Source organism: Haliaeetus albicilla, chromosome 10, assembly GCF_947461875.1.
Source record: "Haliaeetus albicilla chromosome 10, bHalAlb1.1, whole genome shotgun sequence".
In the NCBI taxonomy this organism is placed as follows: Eukaryota; Metazoa; Chordata; class Aves; order Accipitriformes; family Accipitridae; genus Haliaeetus; species Haliaeetus albicilla.
In genome coordinates, this window is record NC_091492.1 from 23,671,254 (window position 1) to 23,688,894 (window position 17,641).

Consider the following 17,641-nt stretch of genomic DNA (forward strand, 5'->3'; position numbering starts at 1 on the left):
TCACAGCTTGTCACAACACTCCTACCTCATATGAGGGCCAGCCAAGATCACAGAAGAGCTGAGGCTGGCAGGGACCCCTGGAGATCATCTAGTCCAACCCCCTGTTCACGCAGGGTCACCTACAGTCAGTTGTCCAGGACCACATCCAGTCAGGGCTTGAATATCTCCACAGATGGATACGTAACATCTTAGTATCTCTAAAGATGGAGAGGGAAAGGCTGGTGGGCAACCTAGTAAGCACGCCTTCAACTTCCAAGACATCTAACTGGCATGTAACGGGTCTCTCGGTCATGAGAAGCCAGCAAAATCCTGCAGAGGAAAACACCTGAGGCTGCATCGACCTTGCTAGGGGAAATTTATTTGAGTGATGTTTACAAGAACTGTGCAAAACCTGAAAAATACAGAAGAGGTAAAGAAAGAGTAAAGGGGTAAAACAAGACTCCTGCAAGAGGGGAAAAAAACCACGCTCCTCCTTTACCCACTGCTAACCTTCCCCTCCCTGTGAAGCTGAGCCCACAGGCCAGGAAGGATTCTCCTGGCTTACTCTGGTTCCCACCAGCAAATCAGACACCAAGCCCCTGGCACACAGTGTGGGTTACCGTCAGTGATGGTAACACCTCCAAAGTTGTAGGTTAGTAGTAGTGTTCGTCTCGCCCTTTAGTGTTCGAACTGCTGGGATGGCCCTTTGCCTGACCCCCCCTGGAGGTACACTAACAGCCCAAGCGGTGCAAAGAGGGAAGGGGCCTAGAGGTAAGTCTTGGCAGGAGAGCTAGGTCCCTCAGGAAGCAGCTCTTAAACGCCAGGCTCTCGGCAAGGAGTAGGGCACAGAGGCTCTCCCCGCCACACTCTTCGGTAGCGGCGCAGCGCTTGCTACTCTTCCCCATGCTGCTGGCAGGGACAGGGGGTGGGCAGGCTCGCTCAGAACCCTTGCAGAGTGTGACAGACAGCGACTGCAAAAGCAGCAATGTCAAAGTGCTTTTTGGAGCTGTGCAGCCCCATGGCTTTTCCCTTTCTACACTCTAGAAAGAGGGAGAGCAGTGGAGTTTGGGGCAGTCAATCAACGCTAATGATCTGAAATGGTCCTTTCAGCTGAGCTTGGACCAAGAAAGGTGGGAGATCCCAGCAGCAGAAACCTGCTACTTCCTCACCGAGCAGCGCACCCCACAAGAAGGGGGGGCTGGCCCTGCCTTGCTCCCAAGTCGTCTCCAGGAGGAGGAGAGTTACCCAGCCCTCCCCACTGACCCCGCCAGGCAGGGCAGGGGAAAAAGGCTGCACGCGAAGGGCTGGTGCCCACAGCAGACAGCTGAGCTCCCAGCACTGGAACTGCAGGTACACCACGAACTACAGTCCAGGGGACACCAGGCAACTACAGGCATTGTTTCCTCTCCCCACTTCCCTCCTTTCCTCTCCACCCCGTCGAGCTTTTCACGTCGTCTGCTGGCCCTGCGATACAGGCGGCGTATCAACCACAGAGGCCAGAGGAAAGTTTACCTGCCCGCCCACCATACCTCCCCTTTCCCCCAAACTCCCTGGCGGCCGTCTACAACCGAGGAGAGGGAAGGGGAGGCTGAGGCTCAAGAGTGTCACATGCAAGCTGAAAGCCGCCGAGGCGGGAGGCTCACGGCAAGCAGGCAGCCACCTGGTAGGCGCCCTCGGCCGTGTGCTGGACGCTGTGCTCCTGCAGCAGGCCCAAGTCTAGGAACCGTTCCCCGCACCACATGCACTTGTACTGCTGCTCCCGGGCATGCACGCTGTGGTGCTTGTTGAGGTGCTCGCGCTGCTTGAAGGCCTTCTCGCAGGAGGGGCACTTGTAGGGCTTCTCGCCCGTGTGCACGCGCCGGTGGCGCTGCAGGTCCGAGGCGTACTTGAACCGCTTTTCACAGTCGGGGCACTTGAGGGGCTTCTCGCGGGCCGGGTCGCAGCGGTGCTGCACGAACTCGGAGGAGGAGAAGAAACGTCTTTCGCAGAGCGTGCACTTGAGCGGCTTCTCGGCACAGTGGGCCAGCTGGTGCTTCTGCAGAGCCGAGGCCCGCTTGTAGGACTTGTTGCACACCGCGCACTTGAAGGGCCGCTCCGCGTTCTGCACGCACTTGTGCCGCAGCAGCTCTGAGGATTGGTTGAAGCCTTTCTGGCACACGTTGCATTTGAAGAGGTTTTCTATGCCGTGCACGTGCTGGTGGTACACCAAGTGCGAGGGCTGCACGAAGCCCTTCTCGCACAGGTTGCACTTGAAGGGCTCCTCGGCCTTGTGCGTGCGGCGATGGCGCATGAGCGCGTACTGCTGCTTGAAGCTCATCTGGCAGAGGTCACACTTGAAGGGCCGCTCCTCGCTGTGCGTGCGCTCATGCTGCCGCAGGTCCGAGGGGCGCTTGAAGGCCTTCTGGCACTCGCCGCAGCGGAAGGGCCGTTCCCCGCTGGGTGTGCAGGGGTGCTGCAGCAGCTCCGACGACTCCTTGAAGTGCAGCTCGCAGACGTTGCACTTGAAGAGGTGCTCCCCTGAGTGCGCATACATGTGGCGCACCAGGTGGGAGCGGTGCTTGAAGGTCTTCTCACACACGGTGCATTTGTAGGGCCGCTCCGAGCTGTGCGTCCGTTTGTGGTGCACCAGGTGGGACGACTGGCTGAAGCTCTTGTCACACAGCGTGCACTTGTACGGCTTCTCACCCGTGTGGATGCGCTCGTGCCGGGACAGCTCCGAGAGGTGCTTGAAGGTTTTCTGACAGATGGAGCAGCTGTAGGGCTTCTCCGAGGGGTCGAGAGGCTGCGAATGCTCTGCCTCGGGAGGCTTGTAGGTCTTTTCACAGATAGAGCACTTCATGGCGTTGCCATTGTGGACATTGTGGTGCTGCGCCAGCGAGGTCAGGAGGGAGAAGCCCATCTTGCAGACGCCGCACACAAAGGGCTTCTGCTCCACCTGGATGCACTGGTGTTCGAGGAGGTCGGTGGCCTGGTGGAAGATCTTCAGGCACTGGGTACACTGGAAAGAGCGGTCATGGCCTGGCAAGCACTGGTGCTCATGGGGGTTGGAGAGGTGAGCGAGGTCGTGGCCACACACACCACATTTGTGGGACGGCTCTCCAGCCTGGATGGGGGCGTGCTGGTGGTGCTGCAGACCGGGGTCCGGCTGGAGCAGGATGCCGTAGACAGCACAGCCCAAGGGGTTGTCAGCAGTGCTGGGCGGGATGGAGTGCTCTGGGAGGGCGGCTGCCCCAGCGTGGTGCTGCTGCGGTGGCGGCGGCTGCTGTGGTTGCTGCTGTTGCTGCTGCCAGCTTTCTGACATGCTTGGGAAAAAAAACCGGGATTTTAGCAGTGACAGCTTCAGCTTCTCAGTTGAAAGGGTTCAAGTAAAAACAAAAATCAAAAGTATCCAAGTTCCTGATTCCCCGTAGCTGATCCCCTGAAGTCGAGGACAGAAAATCCAGCCCACAGCCAGGATCTTGGGAAGCAAAGAGGTGACTGGGACTCCAGAGCCTCCTCCTTAGATCAGCACAAGTTCTTTGTGGACTGATTTGGTTTGGCTTTTTCTATTTTGGACAAAGAACAGGAGGCAGAAGCAAGTGCCTTGAAGACAAGAGGAGGCCCTTCTCCGTGATGGCTGCAATGTGCTTGCATTTGGGAAGGGCGAGGGAAGCAGCCCAGGGAGCAGCTCGCTCTGCAAGGAAGAAGACAGCTCGTGTCAGGTCTCGGAGAAAAGAAGGGCAAGTCTCTACCCAACCTCCCCCCCACAGCTCACTTTGAAAACTCTCCTGCGTCCCTGCAAAGCTACCAGGAAGCCAGCGTGGGGGAGCTAATCAGAAGCGGAGCCCCCCTTGCTGTTGCATGAAGGGCCTGGGACAAGGTATGCTCAGGCAAGAAAGTGTTGGGCTCTGCTCAGCCACAGCCAGGCACGTGTTTGAGTGGCACGCTCTCATGAGAGGCAACACAACTGCCCAGGTCCCAACCAGCTCAGCCATTACCCCGTAGGCTGTCAGCTGCTGGATCTCTCAGCCCCGCTGGGGGCACTGACTGAGAACATCGGGGTCTCTGCATGGGCTGAAGTACGCCAAATGCTGTGCAATCAAGAAGCTACTGGGTTAGAGTTTACAGATATCAAGGCAAATCCCAACCTGATCCCACCCTAGCTGAAACACCCCTGTGAAGCAGTTCTGCTCCTCCTGCCGCTCAGGTATCGGGCGCGTTACCCAAGGGATGTATGTTAAGAGATCTCCCCCTCTCCGGGCAGCACTTGTAGACTAGAAAGAGCCAGAGAGCTCAGGGGAAGGTTTGCCCTCAACGTTATCCTATCCACAGACAAAACACAGAACCCACAGGTATCGTGCACAGCACTCTCTGTGAAGATAAAAGAAGCGTTAAAGCAATGGCTCAGCTGAACCTCCTACCAAACCATGGAATAAAAGTACACTGGAGCCAAACAACACACACTGGAGGTGCTGCCTGGCCTTGCTATAGGGCATCACAGAGGTTTTGCTCACTGAAAGGTTCCAGTCTTTCTAGAGATGTCCAATAAAACCTGCTATCAACATAGAGAAGAGTAAAACCCACCAGTGAGCAGCAGATAGCAGCAACGTCAACACACCTCAAGAGAGAGGAAGTGTCCAGGCCTTGGGAAGAAGCAGCAGCTAGCACTCCTGGGCAAGGAACCCCACCCCCGTAAGAGCACACCCGTTTCTGCATCAAACCACCTGCCCTCACCCAGGGCAAGTAAAACCTTGGTCTTCCAGGAAGGTGTTTGTTGTATTTAAAACTAAGCAATAAGGAGCATCAGAGGAACCCACTCCCCAGGGTCCCCACCTCCTCCAGCATTCAGCTGAAACCAGATTGTGCACCACAGCTTGGGGACCACCAGACTGCACTTCTGCCTACAGGGACACTGCGTTACTTTGTCCGCCGGCACAATTTGGGGCAGTAAAACGCCCAAAGGCCCCCACCGCAGCCCTGCTGGTACGCAGGATCTCCTCTTTCTCCTACATAGCTCACCTTGACCATCGACACGAAGGGAGGGCTCGCAGTTACGATACCTAGCACCTAGGCTCGACAGGATACAAAACTTCAGCACAGCCCAGCCGCCACCCCAGGCAACGTTAACCGTGGCAGGAGCAACCCAACGGCGAGGGCATCCCAGACGATCCGGCCTAACAGGGAGGGGAAGCTCGCGTCCCCCCAGCAGGGAAGAATAAGAAATACCAACCTTGGCTTACCGAGGGCTCTGCACGGGTACCCGAGTCGGCGCCAGCTCCGAGCCTAACTCATCCCTCCGTGGGAGGTGGGAAGCGACAACCATTTAAGGAGAGAAGACGGGAAAGCAGAGGTACTTTCAAACTGGAGAAGCGGCCCGCGGCACGGCCCGCTCCGGCATGGTCCGGTCCGACTCCCGCCTCCCCGCCGTCCGGGCCTCCCACAGCCGGGCCGAGGCCGCCTCAGGGAGAGGCGCGGCGGGGCCGCGGGGCGCGGGGGCGGCCGGGGAGCTCGCAGGCCAGCCGCCGCCGCCGCAGCCCGCGGCGAGGCCCGTCCCGCCGCTCGCCTCTCCCCATGGGACGGGCTCCTCCGGCCCCGCCGGCCTGCGGACAACCGCGGTGACGGCGGCCCGAGGCCTTCGCCGCCGCGCCGGGAGGCCCCGCGGTGGAGTGGGGGGTCCCTGCCCGGCCGGGGCCGCCCCCGCCCCGGCGAGGCCCACACAAAGGGCGGCGGCGGCGGCCGGGCCCCTCACCTGCGGCGGGAGGCCCCTGTCAGCCCGCTCGCCGCCGGCGGGACCGCGGCCTGCGCGCTCCGCCCGAGCCCCGCGCTGGCGTGGCGGGGGGAGCCGGGAGGAAGAGAAGGAAGGAAGGAAAGGAAAGGGAAGGGAAGGAAGGGGGCGCCGGTGCCGGAGGCGGGAGGGCAGGCGGGCGGGCGGCGGCCGCGGGGTGCGGGCGGGCGGGAGGGAGGGAGCGGAGCGGGCCGGGCCGGCCGCGGCGGCGGCCGCGGAGGAGGAGGAGGCGGGGCGGGGCGGGCCGCGGCGGCTGCCCCCTGCCGGGGCGCGCCGACAACAGCGCCCCCGCCGCCGCCCGCCGACACCGGCACCGATACTGCCGCGGGGGGGGGGGCCTGGGGCCGCCAGCAGCGTCCCGGAAGGGCCCGGCGGACGCCGGCCATGAGGGCCGCGCTGGTGGGGTACAGCAGCTCGGAGGAGGAGGAGGAGGAAGAAGAAGGGGGGCGCCGGGGCGGCGGCGCGCAGGGGCCCCCCCGGGCCAGGTGGGGGCGGCGGGACGGGCCCTTCGCGCGGGGGGGGGGGGGGCGGCGGCGGCGGCGGCGGGAGCGACCAGGGCTGGGTGAGGAACGCGCGGCCTTCATCCTCCTCATCCTCCTCTCCGGTCCTCGCAGTGCCGGCCGCCCCCGCCTGCCCGTCCCCGCCGGCCTGCCGGGCGATCCGGAGCCGGGGGAGGCCGTTAGCGACGACAGCTCCCGGCACGGCGGCCGCGTCCGCGGCTTCCCCCACGAGCGGGGCAGCTGGGCCACCCACGTCTACCTGCCCTGTAAGTAACCGCGGCCCGGCCACGGCGGGACGGGACCGGGAGGGGAGGGCGGGACGGAGCCCAGCCGGGTGAGGCCCGACGAGCCCCCAGGGCCAGCCGGTGCTCGGCGGGGACGGGACCCCTGGGGGAGCCGCCTGTCCCCGGTGGGCATCCGCGGCCCGTGCTCCGGGGAAGGACCCGGCTCTGACCGCGCTGTCTCGCAGACAGAGTCCAGGAGGAATTCCTGGAGCTGCTGGAGCTGTTGGTCTCCCGCGCTCGCACCTACGTCTCCTCGCTGGCTGCCATGGAGGAGTTCCACCTCAGCCTCTCGCAGTGCGTGGTGCTGCGCTACCACTGGATAGAGCCCTTCGTCCGCTCCCTCAAGGAGCGCCTGGCCTCCTTCCACAGGTAGGGATGGTGGAGCCTCGGGAGAGTGCTCCTCACACCCTTCCCGCTCCCTCAGGGTCTGCCTTTCACCAGCGTCCGCACCCTAAGCTGTCTCTGGCAGCTGCTGCTGCACCAGTAAAGCCCTGGGGGTTTTCCTTTCTGCCTCCGGATCTGGCACCGGACAAGTCAGGTCTCGGCTTTCAAGGACCAGGCCAGAGCTGTGCCATCCTCTGAACCACGGATGGTTTCATTGCTTACATCTGGCTCAGGTGCCCGCTGAGCATCAGCTGCCTCAGGGCTTCTGTCGCTGTCTGGGCTTCAGAGGGCTGAAAACCAGGAGGGAACGGATGAACCTGAGCCCAGAAAGGTTCTGGTTGCTCTGATTCGGTCCGACTGCGGCACACATTTGCCTTTATCTTTCCACAGCTCTGTAGAAATCCTGTCCCCTCTCTGTCTTCTGCTTTTTTCTTTTCTTTATTTTCCTACCAGCTGAAATAGGATCTTTCTTATTTCAGGTTCTTCTGCGTGGCTGACCAAGTGAAGGTTTACACCAACCAGAACAAAACCAGGTGAGTGAGCAGCAGAGCAGCCTGCCTGCTGGAGGAGAAGGCTGGGCAAGGTGCTGGGTGGATGGGAAGCATCCCTGCCTGTCCCACGGTCACCAGGCTGAGCCATGCAATGGGGCAGTACGCAATCACCGTGTCTCCAGAGGTTTCATACCTTTCCCCAACCGCTTGCACAAATTTTTAGCTTCAGCGCTAATTCTCTGCAAGCCATTCATCTCATTCATGGTGGGTGAACCTCAGGCTGCAGGATTTCAGTCTTCTGAAGGAAAGAGATCTGTTCACAACATGACCTGAGGCAGGCCTTTCTGCTTGGGTTAGGTTCATGCTGTGGTTGCACAGCAGCTAAAGGAGGCAGCTGCATTCGCTGCAATCTCCCATCTAGTTTGTTCTGTGGTTTTGCAAACCCTCGTGCCAGCCTAAGCAGCCTGGGGCGAGCAGAGCTGGGGGCCACCTCTTTTGGCAGTAGTGCTGGTTGTGAAATTGCAGTGCAGGTCTTCCAAGAGCTGGAGAGAAATAGCTCGGATGGTGCTAATATTCCCGGGTGTCAGCTCAGAAGCCTGATTCCAACTGAATGGAATTAAGTAGTTTAAATGTCAAAGCAGAGGCGATTAAAATTGTGAAGAGCCGCTGAATGTAGCAGGAATGATAGCCCATGAGAGTCATGGGCAGGATGAAGCGGATCCTGGGTGAGACTTGCTCTTCCCCTCCCCTCCTGGAGTCTAGAAAGCATCATCCAGACAGTCCTTGAGGAGGTAGCTCTTTGTCACGTCTCTCCAGCTTGGTACTTCCCGTTCCCTGCTTCCTCTCCTACCGTAAAACCCCTCTGGCAACTTCCGCTTTTTGAATGCAGCTCCTCCACGGGCATGGTGCTCTGCCGAAATACCCATCGGGTGCATCCTCTGCCAGGAGAATGAGTTTTCATGTCCCAAAAGGTGCTGAGTTAATCTAGTAAATCTACATGGTGTATCATCCAGTCCTGCTTCTCCCTGCTACCACGTCTTTATTTCTGTTTTTCTTCAGAATATGGTCAGTGTCCTTGAATGCTTAAACCTGGCATTCCTCAAGTTATCTTTTGTTGGGGGTAGGGAATTTGCCCCGTAGAAATGCAGGGCTAAGTATGCTTATGGCTGCGCATTCTGTGGCATGAAAGGATGCTTGCTGTCTCTCTTTTTCTTTAGGACCTTTATTGGCTTGGAGGTCTCTGCTGGGCATTTCCAGCTGCTGGAGCTGGTCTCGGAGGTGGACAGAGTTCTGGAGGAATTTGACCTTCCCACGTTCTACAAGGTGAGGCATCTCCCACTTGATTCCCTGCCAGTCCAGACATGCTAGCTGGTTCCCTGCTAGAGTTCCTTGAAATGTTCACCCCAAATAAACAGGAGCAGGGAGGTTAGCCTCTGAAATGGTCTTCTCTGGGCTGGTTGGTGATGTTCATACTTAACACCTTGAACACGATCCTGCTGAGAATGGGCCTAGCACAAGTCTGACTTCTGTATTGCGTCCTGTGCAGGAGAGTAAGGATGTTAACTATCTGATGGCCTCTCTAGAATCAGGTTTCCAGGGGAAAGGGCCAGAGCATACATCATGGTCACTGCCCTGCTGAGCCTGGAAGCAGGGTTGTCCTAGGATTGAATGGGCTTAGGGTGAGTGCTGTGGGACTGAGGGCAATGCTTGTGCCTCTTCCTTGGGCAGTTTCCTGGGGTATCAGTCCAGCCTCTTTGCTTGGTACTAGCTTTGGGGACAGGTTTTGGATTTTGAAGGGCCAAACCCTGATTTCTCTGTCTCTAGAGCTGAGCAGGGGGCTCTTGTGGGTTATTCAGAAGTGACCCACCTACCTGCTGCAGGATGGTCCATGAGAGGTTCTCTGTGCAGTTGGAAAAGCTTCTGCAGAGTTGACCGCAGAGAGGCTGGGAACTAAGCAGCCTTGCCCACTGGTGTCCAAAAAGGCTGGGGTGGGGAGCCCAGGACTCATCTCGCCTCTAGCACTGTCCATATCAGCTCTGCAACTGTTGAGCTGGCAGAGGGGGCTTTCAGCTTTGGGATCCTCCCGCCTCTGCAATCCCAGGCAGGGCAGCATCACACCAGATCTCCCACTGCAGCTCCGTGCATTGAGCAAAGCCTCCCTTAGCCCTCACAATCTGATCCCTGTTTTGTCTTCAGGACCCATCGTTCCATATCAGCTTGGCCTGGTGCGTCGGGGACCTGTCCGGCAGACTGGAAGGGCAGTGTCTGCGGGAGCTCCAGGTGCGTCCCCACACAGTGTGGAGAGCAGGGGAAGAGCAGAGCTGGTGTCCAGCCACATCTCCATGCTGAGGGCAGAGAGTGGGAAATTCTCTTCACTGAGCAAGACAATCTTCACTGGCTTGAAAGAAGAGAAGCTTTTGGGGGGAGTGTGAGCTAAATCACCCTCCAGAGGGAAGTCAGAGGCTTCCAGCCACAAATGGCCTTGTCTCTGACTTGGTTCAGAGAGGGAGCTGCTGACCCCATCCTCTGGCAGATCCACCCTCCTGCTACTGACACCTGCATCTGTTTTCCAGGACATCGTGGACGGGTTTGAGGACTCGGCACTCCTGCTGCGTGTCCAATGGGAGGAAATCCGCTGCAAGTCGGGGAACAAGTACTTCTCCTTCCCCTTGAGGTAGGGGCTGGCGGGGCTGTGCATTTCCGAGCCTTGAAGAGCCTGATGTTCAACCAAGGACCGTTCTCCAGCACAGCTCTGAGTAGCATGGGCTGTCACACACCTCCCACGCTCTTCTTGCCTGCTCAGCATCTCTGGGGTGTTTGTAGCCTCAAGTAGGGCTACATCCAAGTTTGAGTTGCTGGCTGAAGAAATGCGTGTTTGTAGCAGATTTCATCCTTGCTGCTGTATGTGCTGCAGTCAGCACCAGCGGTTCCAGCCATCCCACGGTGGCTAATTTTGCTGATTTTTATTTTTTTTTTTAAAAAGAAGAAAAAAAATTTCTATAAAAGCCATAGTTGCCTTATTGGAAGGAGGAAGAAGGTAGCGTGGGAAGCTGTTGCTAAAGGGAGAGTGTCTTGCACGGTTGGAAATAGCACTGCCTGATTGTCAGGAGGTTCCGAGCATGCTTTGAGTAGCAAGAGACAAGAACATGGAGCTGGACTGTCTTGCCAGAGCATCTCCCTACTGTAAGCCAGCTCGGACAAGTTCCTGGGTCATGTTCCGCGTCCCTCTCACACTGATGCTGCCTCTATAGAGAAATTTCAGTATCTGATCCTTTTGCCAAACAGCAAAAGAGGAAATCTGGAGGGGAGAGGTTGGAAACCCCTCGTGTTCCAGCGCTCCAGGCTGGGTCTAAAAGAAGAGCTTCGGTTTAAGACTGTGGGTGCCATAAGCCCAGGACGTTCTTGGTGGGCTGCTTCTCCTGGGAAGCTTGCTGCCATGTGTGGGCGAGCCCAAGAGAGGGCAGTGTCAGCTTTTGCCTGAGCTGGAAGGGCAGTGCCCGCGGGGGAGTCAAGGGGTGGCAGCTCCTGCCCAGGCTCCACACTTTCTCCCTGTGGGACCAGCACCCCCGGTGCTGTGATGACCCTGGGGATGGCAGGCTGGACTTGCTCCCTTGGGCGAAGCTCCTTTTTAATCCTTTTGTTCCTGCGAGGAGGTCGGCTGCAGCCTCTCATGTAGCTGAAGGATGCCGATGTGCTGCCCTGAATCTTTCATTCCATGTCGGTCTGATGAAAGACTCCGGGACTTCTGAGCAGTAAAAATCTGTCTCCTCGTGTCATAAAACTGTTTCTGTGGTATATTTCAGCCGTTCCCTTTCAGACATGCCCAGCTCCCACAGACTTCAGATGAGGCGATGCCTGCAAGCGCTTCTGTGAGCTTGGTGCCGCGCTGCCGGTCCTCGCACATGAGAGCCCTGGGGCTTCGTGGCCGTGGGAGCACCTCGGCACAGGTGCCAGCAGCTGTACGATAGCCGGTTTTCAAAATCCTTAACAAAATTCGGTTAAGTCTGTATGGCCACTTAGTTTCTGGGATGGGGATCTGCCTGACAAGGCACGCGATTACACCCGGAGTTTTCTTTTGGGGAAGGAAAAACAAAGATATATTTAGACCCTGGGGACTTCCAGTGAAACTGGCTCCGGCACGACCGGTTTCTCCGCGGTCCGAGCCCAGCAGTGTCAGGTTAATGCTCAACCAGCGGCCCCGCTCCCGCCCCGGCGGGGCCCGCCTTGGCACATCGCCCCGTTGCGTAACTCCGGTGGGCGTCGGGGACCCCGCTCCCGGCTTCGGGGCTGGGGGACGGACCCGGCCTCGGCGGCAGGGCCGCGGGGACAAAGTCCGGGGAGGGGCGGCTGCCGGCGCAGCCCGAAATGGCGGGTGCGAGCGGGCAGGTGGCGGGGGGGGGGGGGGGGCGGGCAGGGCCGGGCCTGGCTGCCCGCCCCTGACAGGCCCTGCCTGAGGCCGCGCGCGCCCGCCTGAGCAGGTGGGGGGGGGGGGGGGGGTCGGTGTGTGGGCGCCACGACTCCGCCCCCACGACGCCGCAACCCCGCCCCCTCCCCACGGCCCCGCCCCTCCGCTCGGCCCGGCCCCGCCCAGCGCGCTCCCCGCCGACCCGAGCCGCGCCGCTGCCGCCGCGCCCGCGTCCCTTCGTCCCGCTCCGCTCCGCTGCGCCCGGCGGGCAGGGCAGGGCAGCCGAGCCGAGCCGCGCCGCGCCGCGCCGCCGTGGCCGCCCATGTGCCGTGCGCCGCCGGCCTGATCCCCCACACAAAGGCGGGCCGGGAGGCGACGGGCCGCGCCTGGCAGCGCCGCCCATGCACCGTGCGCAGCCCCCCGCGGCGGCCCGGCCCCGGGCCATGAGGGCGGCATAGCTCCGACACCGCCGCGCTCGGCCCGGCCCGGCCCGGCGCGGCCGGCGGCAGCCGCGAACCGGCAGCGGCGGCGCGGCCCGGTATGGCAGGAGGTGGCGGCGCCCCCTGCCGGGCGGGCGGGGCGCTGCGGGCGGGCGGGCGCCCCCCGCCGTTACTGGCGCTGCTGGTGCTGCTGGTGGGGGCGGCGGCGGGCGAGGAGCTCAACGCAGAGGTGAGCGGGGGCGCGGAGCGGGGGGGGGGGTTCCCCGGGACACCCTGCCTGCCCCCTCCCCGCGCCCTGCCTGCACCTGCGGCCGCCGGCGCCGCTTGCCCTGGCAGCCGCAGGTGCAGGCAGGGTGCAGGCAGGGAGGGGAGGCGGGGGGGTGGTTCCGGGTCGCCCCCCGGGGCGGCGGGCAGCAGCCGGCGGGGGAGAGGAAGAGCTTTGTGCCCACGCGAGGCCGCGGCGGGAGGAGGAGGGGGGTGAAAGGGCCTTTGATAAAGTCCTGCTCCATCACCCTGCCCTGGGAGGGGGGTGTAAAAAAAATCAATAAAAGATTAAAAATGTTTCAAAATGAAAACATTAAACGTTAAACCATTTTTTTAAAAAATTGGAAAATGAAAAAGAAAAAAGAAAAAAGGAACTTAGAAAAAAGCAAAAAGTTTTAAAAATTAAAAGGAAAAAAAAAAGCCCCACAGTTAGAAAATGAAAATTAAAAGGAGAAAAATAAAAAAAGGAAAAAAAAAGAGAAAAATGAAGAGTAATAATAAAAAGAAAAATAAAAAGTAATTAAAAAGGACAAGGGGAGGTGGAGGCTGCTGCAGGAAGGAAGAGACCCGGCACACCCCAGGCTCCCCTCCTGCCCGCTGCCCCTCTCCGGGGGCCCCTGTCCCGCACCCCGGGGGGCTGCCGGCCCCGAAGGACAGAAGCCCCTTTGTGGGTGGAGGCCGGGGCGGGGGGGCCCTGGTGGGGGGGGGGCCTGGCCCCACGTCTGTCTGCAGCTCCTGAGGGACACCTCCGGAGGAGGACAGGGAGACAGGCAGCCTGCGGGCAGGCTGGCCCCCTGCCAGCTGCCTTCTCTTCGGGGTCAGGGTGACCGACAGCCCCCTCAAATCGGAGGTTTTGTTCCCCCCCCCTCCACGCTGTGGGGAAGGACTGGGGCTCTGTTCCCTGCCCCCCCAACCGCTGCCTGCGTGCTCCAGCTTGCCCGTGCTGCCTGCCCTGCCTGCTTGGGTGCGGCATTTGCCCCGGGAAGCTGGCATGGACGCCCCGTGAGGGGGGATCGGCCTGGGGCGGCAGCGGGTGGTGGGCCGGATCCTGCCTCGCCGGGGTCTCCCCAGGGAGCTCCAGGTCCCCCCATCGGGCCGTTCCCCGCCGCGGCCTCACACTTGGCTCTCCCCGGCGCAGGCATGGCTGCGGCTCTACGGCTACCTGCCGCAGCCCAGCCGGCAGATGTCCACCATGCGCTCGGCTCAGACCTTCTCCTTGGCCCTCGCCGAGATGCAGAAGTTTTACGGCATCACCGTCACCGGCGTCCTGGATGAGGAGACCAAGGCGTGAGTTTCTCCATGTCCTCTTGCTCTAGCAGGAGGCAGCTCCGCTCCCGGGCTCTTTGGCTTTGCCCGCCAGCCCCGGAGCTCTACCTGCACCTGGAATTGTGAGTGCTGTCTCCCATGGGAGCTGCATCTCCCCTTTTGGGGGCTGCACCCCTGCAGCCAGGAGAGCTCCCTCGCCAGCTGTGGCTGCTGTAACCCCTTGGGGACCTTGGCCACGGTGGGCTGAGCTCTGGCTCGATGCCCCCCCCCCCCCCCGGCAGGTGGATGAAACGTCCCCGCTGCGGGGTCCCGGACCAGTTTGGGGCACGGATGAAGTCCAACATGCGGCGGAAGCGGTACGCGCTGACGGGGCGACGCTGGAGCCAGAGCCATCTCACCTTCAGGTACCCAACGTCTCTGGGGCTTCCCGCCCGCCCCCAGCCCATGGAGAGCCATGGACCCCCTCGGGGAGCAAGCGCTGTCCCGGGCCGTCCCCAGTGACCTCTGTACCCCCAGCATCCAAAACTACACGGAGAAGCTGGGTCGGTACCACTCGTACGAGGCCGTCCGCCGAGCCTTCCGGGTGTGGGAGCAAGCCACGCCGCTGGTTTTCCAGGAGGTGCCCTACGAGGACATCCGGCAGAAGCGGAAGAAGGAGGCCGACATCATGGTGCTCTTTGCCTCCGGCTTCCACGGAGACAGCTCCCCCTTCGACGGCGTCGGGGGGTTTTTGGCTCACGCCTATTTTCCCGGTCCTGGCATGGGGGGGGACACGCATTTCGATTCAGATGAGCCCTGGACGCTGGAGAACACAGATGTGTCTGGTGAGTTGAGGGCTAAGGAGGTGGTGAAGACAATCAGAGGAGCCTGGTGGCCCCTTGGGTTTGATGGCGGGGGATGTGCTGGTGTGGGCAGGAGTGGCAGGAAGAGCAGCTCCACCATGGGTGATGCAGGCAGCTCCCAGCAGAGCACTCTCATCGCAGGGTGTTGGGGCCAAGGGCCCACCCCATGCGTCGTGTCCTCCACCCCGTCTTGCTGACGGTGCCTTTCCCTGCAGGGAACAACCTTTTCTTGGTGGCCGTGCACGAGCTGGGGCACTCACTGGGCTTGGAGCACTCCAGCAACCCCAGCGCTATCATGGCCCCCTTCTACCAGTGGATGGACACGGAGAACTTCCAGTTGCCTGAGGATGACCTCAAGGGCATCCAGCAGCTGTACGGTGAGGAGCTGGGTGGGGGATCAGCCCAGAGGTGGGATCTGTGGCATGTGCCTGGGGAAACTGAGGCACGGGTGCTGCTGGTCTGCATTACCCCATGCCTTCTCTCGCCCACCCGATCCAGGTACCGCGGACGGGCACCCTCAGCCCACCAAGCCTTTCCCCACCATGACACCCCGGAGACCTGGCAGGCCAGACCAGAGACCCCCTAAACCGCCCCCCCCAGGGAAACCGGAGCGGCCCCCCAAACCTGGCAGCCCAGACCAACCTGATCAGTATGGCCCCAACATCTGTGATGGGAACTTCGACACAGTGGCGGTGCTGCGTGGGGAGATGTTTGTGTTCAAGGTACCAGCTGGGACCCCCTCCTGCCCCTTCCCTGGGGATGTGGTGGGTCCCTGGGTGGGAGGACACCCTGGCGAGATGCCTGGCACTGGGACTGTGTCCCTGCATCCCCCTGTCCTCTGTCAACACCCCGTTTCCCACCAGGGCCGGTGGTTCTGGAGGGTCCGGCACAACCGGGTGCTGGACAACTACCCCATGCCCATTGGGCACTTCTGGCGGGGCCTCCCCGGGGACATCGATGCCGCCTATGAGAGACATGATGGGAGGTTCGTCTTCTTTAAAGGTGAGCAGGGAATCTGGGTGGGAGGGCTGAGGTGGAGGGGGGCCCCCAGTGCCCCCTCCCAGGCTGCTGAAAACTGGTTGACTTCATCGCATCCTGATCCTCCTCCCCAGCCAGATCTGCTGCCTGATCCCAAAGGGACAGGCATCGCATCCCCGTCACTGTCCACATGTGTCCCTGCCACAGCAGTGGGCATTGCCGGCTCACCCCCCCTTCTCCATCCCCTCCCCCTCCAGGTGACCGGTACTGGCTCTTCCGAGAAGCCAACCTGGAGCCTGGGTACCCGCAGCCCCTGGTCACCTACGGACAGGGCATCCCCTACGACAGCATCGACGCAGCCATCTGGTGGGAGCCCACGGGGCACACCTTCTTCTTCCGTGGGGACAGGTGAGTGGCTGTGGGGTCCTTCTCCCTGCTCTGCCACCTCCTGGCCCCTGGCAGGGGTGGGCATGGCGGGTGGTGGAGCCCCCCCTTGCTCCTTGCCTGCTCACTGCCTCCCTCCTCCAGATACTGGCGCTTTAACGAGGACACCCGCTCGGTGGACCCTGGGTACCCAAAACCCATCTCTGTCTGGGTGGGCATCCCTCCCTCACCCAAGGGTGCCTTCCTCAGCCCGGATGCCTGTAAGTAGAGGAGGAGAAGAAGGGTGGGCAGCAGGGGTGGGACCAGAGGGGATGGGGTCACCCCTCTGGTAGCCTGGCCATGCGGGATGGAGGCCGGGAGGATGCCTGGGAGTCAGCAGTGAAGCCCTTTCTGAAGGGTTTCACCGGTCCCAGAGCAAAACCTGCTGTCCTGGGCATCCGCAGGAATGTCCTGTGCCTGCCCACTTACCCCTCACCTCCATCTTCCTCCCCCCCCCCAGCCTCCACCTACTTCTACAGAGGCACAAAGTACTGGAAATTTGACAACGAGCGGCTCAAGACCGAGCCAGGTTATCCCAAATCCATCCTACGGGACTTCATGGGCTGTCACACAGAGCTGGTCCCAGACCCTCATCCTCGCTGGCCTGATGGGGACCGACCCCCCTTCAACCCCAATGGGGACGGGCGAACCGAAGGCAAGGAGGAGGAAGACGAGGAGGAAGAGGAGGAAGACGAGGAGGATTACAGCGAGGGTGGCCGCCAGCCGGGCGGGGACGTGGACGTGGTGGTGCAGATCGACGAGTACACACGCACCATGAGTGTCGTCATGGTGCTGGTGCTGCTGGTGCTGCTGCTCTGCATCCTCGGCCTCATCTATGTCATCGTCCAGATGCAGAGGAAGGGCACGCCCCGAATGCTCTTGTACTGCAAGCGCTCCTTGCAGGAGTGGGTCTGACCCTGGCTCCCTCCCCAAACCGCCCCCACCACCATGGTGCTAATGATGGACCTGACCTCCCCCTCCCCTTGCCCCTCCCCATGGCCTCAGCCCCTCTGCCCCAGTGTTGCTTGATGGCTCCAGCCTCAGAACAGGGGGGGATGCCCACCCCCCCCCCAGCCCCTCCAGAGCAGCTGGGCTGGGACCAGGCAATAGTCACGGCGGGGCTGGAGGGCATCCAGGTCTTGCCTGCTCCCTGGTGACTGTGTTGTCCGTCATCCCCCCTCCCCGGCCGTGACCCTCAGGTTACCACCCATCATGTTGCACCCATCTCTGCCAAGGGGTCCCAGTAGGGTCCCTTCCTCCCGCGTGTACCTGCTGCGGCTGTGCCTGTGCCGCGTGGCCTGCTGAGCGGGTTGGGGGCTGCTCACAAGTGCTACGAGCTGGCAGGTCTCAGCTGCTGCCACCTGCAACGGCAGGGAAGCGTGAGAGGAAAGGAGGGCCGAGCTCACAGCTGTGTATCATGTTGAACTGTGGGGGTACAGGGATGTGGTGCCTGAAGATAGCATGAGGAGGAGAGACACCACCTTTGCATCCCTGCCATGGGCTCAGCTCAGCCCGGAGCCTGCTGCCACCGTGGGGCGAAGTCGTGGGGACACATGGTCCCAGGGGCAGGGCAGTGGGCATGGCCGCCTTGTACATGTATTAAACGGGTTGGGTGCGTGGA

The 17,641-nt window shown here is 61.2% G+C and overlaps 3 protein-coding genes across 3 annotated transcripts; 2 read left to right on the top strand and 1 right to left on the bottom strand.

The window, feature by feature from the left end:
• Nucleotides 1-338: 338 nt before the first annotated feature.
• ZNF319 (zinc finger protein 319) lies at nucleotides 339-5,913 on the bottom strand. The gene is made up of 2 exons (XM_069793999.1): nucleotides 5,189-5,913; nucleotides 339-3,652 (listed from the first exon to the last, which is right to left on the bottom strand). Exon 2 carries the CDS (start codon nucleotides 3,278-3,280, stop codon nucleotides 1,619-1,621), a length of 1,662 nt encoding a protein of 553 aa, XP_069650100.1. The 5' UTR covers nucleotides 3,281-3,652; nucleotides 5,189-5,913; the 3' UTR covers nucleotides 339-1,618.
• Nucleotides 5,914-5,990: 77 nt separating this feature from the next.
• USB1 (U6 snRNA biogenesis phosphodiesterase 1) lies at nucleotides 5,991-11,183 on the top strand. The gene is made up of 7 exons (XM_069794000.1): nucleotides 5,991-6,228; nucleotides 6,358-6,509; nucleotides 6,713-6,896; nucleotides 7,391-7,444; nucleotides 8,620-8,725; nucleotides 9,599-9,682; nucleotides 9,976-11,183. Exons 1-7 carry the CDS (start codon nucleotides 6,128-6,130, stop codon nucleotides 10,078-10,080), a joined length of 786 nt encoding a protein of 261 aa, XP_069650101.1. The 5' UTR covers nucleotides 5,991-6,127; the 3' UTR covers nucleotides 10,081-11,183.
• An 806-nt stretch (nucleotides 11,184-11,989) lies between these two features.
• On the top strand, nucleotides 11,990-17,641 carry MMP15 (matrix metallopeptidase 15). The gene is made up of 10 exons (XM_069793998.1): nucleotides 11,990-12,476; nucleotides 13,650-13,798; nucleotides 14,059-14,181; nucleotides 14,294-14,601; nucleotides 14,835-14,996; nucleotides 15,118-15,341; nucleotides 15,483-15,621; nucleotides 15,855-16,005; nucleotides 16,126-16,241; nucleotides 16,481-17,641. The coding sequence occupies exons 1-10, from the start codon at nucleotides 12,348-12,350 to the stop codon at nucleotides 16,933-16,935; spliced, it is 1,956 nt and encodes a 651-aa protein (XP_069650099.1). The 5' UTR covers nucleotides 11,990-12,347; the 3' UTR covers nucleotides 16,936-17,641.